This window comes from Urtica dioica, chromosome 10 (genome assembly GCF_054948205.1).
Source record: "Urtica dioica subsp. dioica isolate 48M chromosome 10, U.dioica_male_clone48M_v1_H2, whole genome shotgun sequence".
Taxonomy (NCBI): Eukaryota; Viridiplantae; Streptophyta; class Magnoliopsida; order Rosales; family Urticaceae; genus Urtica; species Urtica dioica.
This window is the reverse complement of record NC_142765.1, coordinates 22,494,076-22,503,516: the sequence shown is the minus strand read 5'-3', so window position 1 is coordinate 22,503,516 and position 9,441 is coordinate 22,494,076. Positions and strand designations below refer to the sequence as shown.

The 9,441-nt window shown below is 42.9% G+C and overlaps 2 protein-coding genes across 3 annotated transcripts; both read right to left on the bottom strand.

Moving 5' to 3' along the window:
• Window positions 1-603: 603 nt before the first annotated feature.
• On the bottom strand, window positions 604-3,552 carry LOC149384099 (Tetratricopeptide repeat (TPR)-like superfamily protein). Its single transcript, XM_089628248.1, has 2 exons — window positions 3,315-3,552; window positions 604-3,232 (listed from the first exon to the last, which is right to left on the bottom strand). Exons 1-2 carry the CDS (start codon window positions 3,414-3,416, stop codon window positions 701-703), a joined length of 2,634 nt encoding a protein of 877 aa, XP_089484374.1. The 5' UTR covers window positions 3,417-3,552; the 3' UTR covers window positions 604-700.
• Window positions 3,553-6,298: 2,746 nt separating this feature from the next.
• Window positions 6,299-8,485, bottom strand: LOC149384098 (uncharacterized). 2 transcript variants are annotated; one of them, XM_089628086.1, is made up of 3 exons: window positions 8,362-8,485; window positions 6,673-7,864; window positions 6,299-6,584 (listed from the first exon to the last, which is right to left on the bottom strand). In XM_089628086.1, exon 2 carries the CDS (start codon window positions 7,783-7,785, stop codon window positions 6,754-6,756), a length of 1,032 nt encoding a protein of 343 aa, XP_089484212.1. In that variant the 5' UTR covers window positions 7,786-7,864; window positions 8,362-8,485; the 3' UTR covers window positions 6,299-6,584; window positions 6,673-6,753. The 2 variants fall into 2 exon arrangements, with proteins under 2 accessions (XP_089484212.1, XP_089484213.1); XM_089628087.1 differs by having other exon boundaries at window positions 6,673-7,861; window positions 8,362-8,483.
• Between the last annotated feature and the right edge of the window lie 956 nt (window positions 8,486-9,441).

Genomic DNA, 9,441 nt, shown 5'->3' with positions numbered 1-9,441 from the left:
CATAGTCATGATATATACATTGGAAAAGAAAAGGAAAAAAAAAAAGAGAAAGAAATGCCAGGCAAACATGTAGATTTGCCTGCCTTTGAGTCTTGTATGTCTTGGAGTGGTGTCAACCTTCACAGCCATTGACATGCCATTTTAGTCAAACAAACTTCCTGATCAAAATAAAATAACCATACATCCCCCCAAAGGGTCCGTTTGAAACTCGAAAAATGTGGGAGAAAGGAAAAATTTTAAGGAAAATAAAAATAATGGATAGAATGCATGGTAAAATCATTATTATTATTATTATTTTTTTTTTATCTTTAAAAGTGATAAAAAAAATCAATTTCTCACTTATTTCTCTATTATAACGGATTCTCATTTTTTTTCCCTCGCATTTTCTGGGTTACCCTTAATGCCGGGACCAAACACAGACTAACATGCCCCGACTCCGACTCCAACTCTTCTTCGTCTCCATCCAAGACGACAAGCTCCAAATTGATCCACAGAGAGAAGAAGAAGAAGGTTCAATGCTCAGGAACAGTCTTTTGATCTCGAGAGCTTCTGACCATTTCCAACTCCTTGGCGAGGATTGTTGGCTTTGAATAACGTAACCTTTTTCGGGGCTGCTGGTTTGTCCAAACTGCCTCGGAGGTACTAAATAATCAACTCACTTCGAAGATTGGCCTTATTGAAATCCTACTAATCGGTTCCCTCACCCGATACTGTAAGCGGGTTGTTTTCTGATCTTCTTCGACTCCATGTGAGCCCACACGCCCTCGGCGTCTTCCCATCTCCCGCCGGCAGCGCAGGCGTTCGAGTAGAGGACGAGGGCGGAATCGTCATTCGGGTCCAATTCCAAGAGCTCTTCCAAGGCCGTTTTCGCGAGCTCCAAGTCGCGGTGGGTGAGGCACGACGAGAGCAAGCTTCTCCAGACGAGGTCGTTGGGCCTCACGGGCATTTTCGAGACGAACTCGCGGGCCTCTCTGAGCCGCCCCGACCGCCCGAGGAGGTCGACCACGCACACGCAGTGCTCGATCGCCGGAGCCACGCCGAACTCGGCGCCCATGGCTGCGTAGTAGCGCAGCCCGTCGTCCACGAGCCCGCCGTGGCTGCACGCCGACAGCAGCGACACGAACGTCACGCGATCGGGCCTCGGCCCGATCCTCGCCATCTCGCGGAAGCTCTCTCGGGCCTCGTCGAAGAGCCCGTTCCTCGCGTACGACGATATCAGCACGTTCCACGAGAGCCGGGTCATCTCGGCCCGCGACCGGGGGAGAATCCTCAGCACGCTGTCCATGGACCCGCATTTCGCGTACATGTCCATCGCCGCGTTCGAGACGAAGCGGTCCGAGTCGAGGCCGAGCTTCGCGGCCAGGCCGTGGAGCTTTTGCCCTTCTTCCAGCGCCGCCACGTCAGCGCAGACGGCGAGCGCCACGGAGAGGCCGAACTGGTCCAAGCGCAGCCCGAGCCGCCTCATCTCCGAGACGAGCCTCAGGGCCTCGGAGCCGCGCCCGTGGTGCGCGTTCGCGGCGATCGCGGCGTTCCATGTGATCGAGTGCTTCGTCGACAATCCCTCGAACAAACCCACGCTCGAGTTCAGGTCGCCGCAGTCGGCGTACGCGGTCACGAGCGAAGTCTGGACCTGTTTGTCGGAGTCGAACCCGGCTCGGACGCAGTACCCGTGGATCGGCGTGAGGTGATTCGACGATGATAACCCGCCGAGGACATTGACGACGGTGATGTAGTTTGTTCGAACGCCTTCTTCTCTCATCGCCTTGAAAGCCCTCACCGCCTCGTTCGGCTCTTCGTTCTCGGAATGGCAGCCGATCAGGGCGTTCCAAGTCACGCTGTCTCGCTCGGGCATTATTCGCAACACTCTTCTCGACTGTGCCGTCGCTCCGGATTTCCCGTACATAGTGACCAACGCGTTTCCGACGACCAGATTAGTCTGAAGACCCGAGAGTACCGCGAGAGCGTGAACCATTTTCCCCTCCGCGCCAAAGTCCTGGTTCGAAAAAGCCGCCAATGCGCTCGTCAGAGTCACGAAGCCGATGTTCTTACTCGTACACCGAAGCATTTCCCTGATCAGCAGCATCGCTTTTCGGCTCTCCTCGTTCCCGGCGTAACACGCGAGCATCGAGTTCCACGATATCGAATCTCTCTCCGGCATTCTCCGGAAAACCGACTCTGCATCTTTGGCTTTCCCCGCGTCGGAATACATGTTCAAAAGAGAGTTTCCGACGCAGATGTTCGAATCCAATCCCAACTTCGAAACCAGCCCGTGGATTCCGGCCCCCCATTTCGAATGGTCCGGAGAAGATCCGCAGACCGTCAACAAAGCCGAAAGAGCGGTGGAATTCGAGTCTCGGTGGGTACGCCTCATACGGCGGAAATATCTCAACGTCTCTTCGCAGCGTCCGTTCTGCGAGTTCGCCGAAAGAATCGAATTCCACGAGATCGTGTCCCGTTCGCTCATGCGATCGAACACCCGACACGCCTCTTCCACGTCCCCACAACAACCGTGCATGTGTATAAGCGAGTTTTCCACCGAAACGTTCGTCTCGAGACCCGATTTCACGACTTGTCCGAGAACTTGAGAACCCAGACATGGATCTCCGAGCATCCCGCAAGTCTTGAAGACGAGAGTGAACGTGTTCTCGTTGCAAGGCACGCTCTCGAACCTCATTCGCACATATAAGTCTATCACCTTGACGAACTCTTCACCGTCCAAATACCCAACCATCAACGAAGTCCACGTAACGACGTTCCTCTCGGGCATCTCGTCGAAGAGCTTGCGGGAATCAGAGACGAGTCCGAAGGTTCCGTAAAAGTGCAGGAGAGAAGTTCCGACAAAGACATCACACAACAGACAGAGCTTAACGACAAAGCCGTGGACTTGCAATCCTTCGCCGAACATCGAACCCGACTTATCACAAGCCGTTACCAAACTCGCGATCGAAACCCCGTTTGGCTTCACGCTATCACCCAAAATCTCCTTGAAGAATCTAAACGCTTCCCGGTAAGAACGAGCTCGAACGTAACCCGACATCATGGTGTTCCAAGAAGCGTCGTTTCTTTCAGTCATTTCGTCGAACACATTCTGAGCGTCCCTTAAAAGTCCAAGCTTGGCGTACATGTTCACTAAAGTATTGGAATGAAACACGCTGAGAGGCACAAAGCCTTTCATATACAACCCGTGTAAGGCCTTTCCAGTGGACTCTGCGTTGATCTCCGAGAAACCTTTCTGTACGAACATAGGTCTCAAAGGATGAATATGGAATTTAGCGAGAAACCCAAATGGGGATTGGTCTAGGAAGAGAACTTACAGTGAGAAAAGATTCGATGTGTGGCATTTGGGTTGGAGAGATAACAGAGTGAAAAAGACGATGAGCACCAAAGAGAGACTTGTTTAATCGGTGTGAGGCCATTTACGTAGAGGCCTCTGTGAGCGAGGCCAAACGAAGAAAGTACTAACGAACAGCCATAGCTTAATGACTGTCTGATGAACCACAGAAGAGCGTTGCTCTTGCAACAAGCAGAGATAAATTTTTACTAATATTTGTCTCGTTGAAAAAGAAAAACGATTTTGTCTATTTTTCTTTTAACTCATTTCCGCAAATGAAAAAAATAAATTACTTTGAAACTTTGGTCTGGTCATTATGCAAAGGAATCCATTGTTTAGCAGCCTTTGAAAAATCGATTATGAAAATTTAAATTTTCAAATTGTGTTCAAGATTTTTCAAGGTTTGTTCGATCGTTACCGGTAATTTTGGTGTGTTTGGTACGAGTTATATTAATCAATTCACATAACTAGGTTTGGTATGAGTTAAATAATAAAAAATAGAGGAAGTGTCGACATAAATACCCAATATTTTCGGAAACATACACTTAAATGCTTATTTTCTTTCCGCGGTAAAAATATCTAATGTTATATTTCAATTCCACATTTAAATAAATCCGTTAAATCTAACGTAAATTCACATGAAAACCTCAATTAAGTAGTTGTTATTTAATAAATAAGTTGTTATTTAATTATTTTTACTTTAAACAAAAAAATAATAATAATTATGCATGATAAAATTGTGTGTTAGTTGTCGTTTTGTTTTTGTGGCACAAATTTTTTATTTTTTATTATTTCGTGTTACACTCATTGTGTAAGAGGGAGAAAAAATTTCAAACACCATAGATCTTTTTAGTCAAAATAAAAAGTCATGTTTTATATGTTAGTTGATAAGTACAAATATAAATCTATTATGATGAAATTGAAAAAAATATGGGCGGTTAAAATTAGGTAAGGTTTATATTTTTAATATTGTTTTATTTTTTAATTGTTTCAGAATCATTTATTTGTGCTTTTATTAAATCTGATAATTATTTTATTTTTATGTTTGTCTATTTATTTATAAGAGATTTATTATTTATATTTTTTATTAGACGTTACATACCTTGTAAAGCCAAACACATTAATATCATTCACGAAAATCTGCTTATAATATTAATTTTAGAACCAAATACTGTAATCTTGCATTTATGAGAATTTGATTACTTTAAACACATTTTTAAGAATGAGATTACACTGCTATTTTCAACCAAACACACTTTAGGTGGCTTTAGGATTACATCAACTCGTTAATCTTGATTTTTTTTATTAAAAAAATCACGTTACTCTCCTCTTTTAATTAAAACCTTACTTATTTATAACAGATAATAGAAAATTAAAAAACTATTTAGCTCTTTACGCCTTCCTCTTCAGCCACAGCAAAAGAAAATTAACGATCAATACTCCAAGGCCAGCGGTAATTTTTTATTTTTATTTTATTTTATTTTTTTATGGGTGGTGCTAATATATTATTCTTTGTGTTATACGAACTTTCTTTTTGGTCTGTTCTGTAGTTGCACTTTTTTTTTTTGGTTATGTAATTGTGATTCTTTATTGGTATGTAGTCTTTGTTCTGCTAAAGATCTGATCTTTAGATATTGAAAGATCTAAAGATCATAAATATTGGCTTGAAGACGTATATTCACAATTGTGTATTAGTTTGCTTCAAAAATATATTTGCCAGTATCAATGATCATTAACCAATTTGAAAGCCACTGTCTTCTACGTGCATCTTCTTTTTTAAATAAACGAATGTTTGTACTGTAAGTATTTGAAGAATTCGAGAGAGGAGAGTCGGAAGTGAGAGAGAGTGTTCTGAGACTTTGAATGATATTCTTTTTATTTTGATATGAAATTGTATCACCTATTTATATAAATGGTAGATACATTATACTAGACTAGATACATGATCAGTGTAATAAAGATGTGTAATAACTATTTCTATGAAATAGAGAATAATAAATATTACACAGAGTATAATTATATTTGTGCATTGGAACTCTAAAGAATATCTAGGGAATATACAAAGAATATAGGAAAGAGAAATTGCAACTTTCAAGATGAGAGAGTTTCAAGAAGTGTGGGTTCCCGAGACACGCTTGTCAGAAGGAATGAGAAGTGATGGCATGACGAGGTGAAGCTTTGGCGAGGTAGGATCTCGCGAGGTGACGAGGTGAAGGGGGGAAGCGGACTGACGAGCTAGATTTCAACATTCCCCCTCAAGTTTGACTGTATATGTTGAGGAGATCAAGCTTGCTACACAGCTCGGAGAATGTCCCTCGAAGAAAGGCTTTGGTGAGAATGTCAGCGAGCTGATGACCAGTCGGAATGTATTCCATGTCGTGTCGATAATTTTTGCTTCAATCTTTCCACTGATGAAGTATCGATCGATCCCGATATGTTTTGTTCTGTCGTGGTGGACTGGATTTTTAGCTATGCTGAGAGCGGCTTGATTATCACAAAAGAGCTTGATTGGACCTTCGATGATGATCTTGAGGTCATCGAGAATTCTCTTCAGCTAGATGTCTTCACATACTCCGTTGGCTAAAGACCTGAGCTCAGCTTCAGCTCCAACATCAGGCATGTGCACATATGTCTGGGGAAATCTTGTCACATGGCGATGCAAGAAACAATCTGTTGTCTCACGAAGTAGTTGATGTTGCACCGAACTTGATTATCATTTTTTGTGTCATTTGAGTTTCCAGCTATTGCATCTTTTTATATAGTAAATTTCTTTTCCACCAGGTAAACCGTCTCCTGTAGTAGTTGACATTTCACCGAACTTGATAAACATTTTTTGTGTCATTTGAATTTTTATCTATTGCATCAGAACAGATTATCTCATACATTGACTTTGACTTTAAATTGTGTCTGATATTTTGTCTCGCTAAATTTATTTTTGAAGAACTCCAAATAAGCAAAACAGAAGTCTTATTCTTTATATGAATCTAATCAACTTCTTTGCTAGATAATAATTTGATTGTAAAATAATAATTACATGGTACGGGACTAATGCTTGAAACAAATATGCCCACCTGGTTTACAGGTCTAGTTTCAATGAAAAGCACGAATTGAGAAAACTCAACAAAGTTTTTGATGTACAATTATTAAAATTATTGAAAGAAAAAAAAAAGAGATCATCACGAAGTCCTTAAAAAAACCCTGAAACATCACATCTTGACGAGCATGAGATCTCACATTACAGCTATGTCTTCGCCTGAAAAAAAAAAAAAAAAAAAATTATATCTTGTCAAAAACACCAAAACGCTTAAAACTCAAGAGTAAAAGCAATTCATAAAACTTACATTCCCAAATTGAAAGTGGTAAATTCGCGTCCTGAGCCGGGGGCGCAAAAAAAAAAAAAAAAAAAATTACTTTCACCACCGTCACCGTTGCTGGTGAAATCTTGGGTTACCACGCCAGCGAGGACGCCTCGAGCGCGGCGGAGGAGCGGCTCCTCTAGCTTGAGAAGAAGCAGAAGCAGAAGAAGAACCCGCCGCGGACGACGATCCGCCGTAGCTCCGCCGCGCCGCAGGCGCGTCGTAGTTCTCGCGCCCCCTCCAGCGCAGCCGATTGGCCCGAGAGCTGCCCAATCCGAGATGAGTGTCGGGCTCGGAGCGGGCCCCGCCGCCGCCAGCCCTCCTACTCCCGCGGGGCGGCGGCGGCGGCGACGGCGGCAGCGGCGCCGCCGCCGCGGACCATCCCTCGGAGGCGGCCAAGAGGCGGGTGGCGAGCATGAGCTCGATGGAGTGGAAAACCGAGGCGAAGAAAGACGAGACCCACGAGCTGTAAGCGTCGTCGTCGGCGCCAGGGTGGACGAGGCTGAGGACGTCGTCGAGGTCCCGCTCCCGCTCCAGGCGGGCCCACTCGTCCCGCCGAGCCGGGTCCACCTCCGAGGGCCGGACCGAGGGGTGGTCGCTCCTCGCGTGCCTCCTCAGCTCCGCGTACGACCCCGCGAACCCGCACGACTCCGTCGAGCAGCTCCGTTTTTTCCCGTCCATGTACGCCCTCGCGGGCCCCGCCACCGAGTACCCGAACAAGCCCCCGCGGCAGAGCGGGCACGCCAGGAAAAGACTCGCCCGCCCTTGCCCTCCGACGAGCGGGATCTCTCTCAGGGTTTCTTCTCTTCCGGCGGGGGCGGTTTCGTCCGAGGATTTTCGGAATTGGTCGAGGCAGTTCGAGTGGCGGTAGCTCGTGTTGCACATGTACGGCCGACAGCCCTTTTCGTGGGACGAGCACTTCAAGAGGACCGCGTTGTGAGGGTGTTCCATGCATATCGGGCACCGAGCTTGTTCCCACTCTTCTTCCGACGCACCTTCGTTGGGGTTTCCCGGGTTATTGCTGCTACTACTACAAGGGTACGGGGATGATCTCGACCGGTCGTTTGACACCGATCGAACTCTCCTGATTTTCGGCATTCTCGGACTAGAGTGCTATTTTTTAGCACATGAATACTAAAACCCAATCTCCTTCTTCTTTCTTCTTATTCTTCTTCTTCTAGTTTAGAAAAACATGAAATTGTTTCATAAGCTGATAATCCCATATAAAAAAAAAGCCATGGTCATGTATTCTAGCTGGTAGAATGAGCTGATTACAAGTGAAATTGGCTACAAGGGGGAAAAACACGTTCTTATTTTATCATTAAATGACCAAATTTTGTTAGGATATGAAATTCATCGCATATCAAAGACTTCAATTAAGTGACTTGAGTATTCAAGGGATCATTGGAAAGTACTGATAAAGAGGCCTACAAAATACTATTCCGACGCTCATAGGCATGAAAACGAAATTCACAATAAGACATTAACTAAATTTAATGGATCAGAATAAAAAAAATATTAAAAATTAAAGGTAGGATCTTTCGGTTAATAATTTTGAAACGTCGAAAATTACACAACAAATTGCTGATGGAAGAAAAAAGGATCAAAACACAGGTTGAAAACTTCTGCTGGAAAAATTTATGAAGGTGAGATTTCTAGGGTTTGACAATTTACCCGAAAACGAAGGTGAGTTTTCCTTGGACTTGGCTCCTTGACTATTGGGTCACCGGTGATAGAAGAGACGAGCCACGTCACAGCGATGAGAGAGAGAGAGAGAGAGAGAGAGAGAGAGAGAGAGAGGGAGTTGTTTCGCTGGTTTAGGTCTCTGACACAGGACATCCTCGAATATATATATGTGATTCCCTAAGGCGGTTCTAAGTTTTTGCAAAATTAGTCAACTTGAATTGTTTCATACAACAAAACCCTTCCTATATTTACAATTAAAGACATTCAATTAAACTTTCTTCACAATTGTGTTATTTTGAAAAACCTAGAAAAAATCGAAGATCAACTTTGAAAATCATACCAGGTTTAGTCAACATTAGGAAAATATAAAAACTAAGTCCAATAATTTATTTTATTTTTATCTTTTAAAAAATTGTTAAAATCATACTAGGTTTAGTCCAATTTTATCTTTTAAAAAATTGTTAAAATTTTATTTTATTAATAAAATAATTTACCAATCCGCAATAAATTGAACTTTTTTTCAAGATTCTATTTTTTTAGAACTATTTATATTTTCTTAAACTTATTTATTTTTTTGAAGTTTTTTTGGTTTTTTTAAGATTTTTATGTTCTATTTTTTCCGAACTTCTATTTTACTTGTTTTTTACTTTATGAATATTTTTTTAAAAATTTTATTTATTTATTTCAAAGTATCCTCGTCGATCCTGGATTCACGACTTCTATAAGCGAAGGCCTCTCTTGGCTACAGATGGTAATTGTTTGATGAATAAGAGGATGATTCTCATAAATGAATCAATTTGTGAGGTCGTAGTTAAGATAGGAGTTTTAATATTTGTGTTGTGATGTTATTTATGTTTTGCGTTTGGTTGTCGTTTTTGTGTTTGGATATTGTTTCCTTATTTTTCATATTTGAATTGTGATTTGTCTTGTAGATGGGCTAGCCATCTTGCAAGTTTTTCTAGTGGAGTTTTAGTCGTACAAATAACCAGACGTCATTTCTCACGTTAGGTGGTCCTCGAATGTTTGATTTCATCCAATAACTTCTAAGGGATTGTTGAACGAACCATT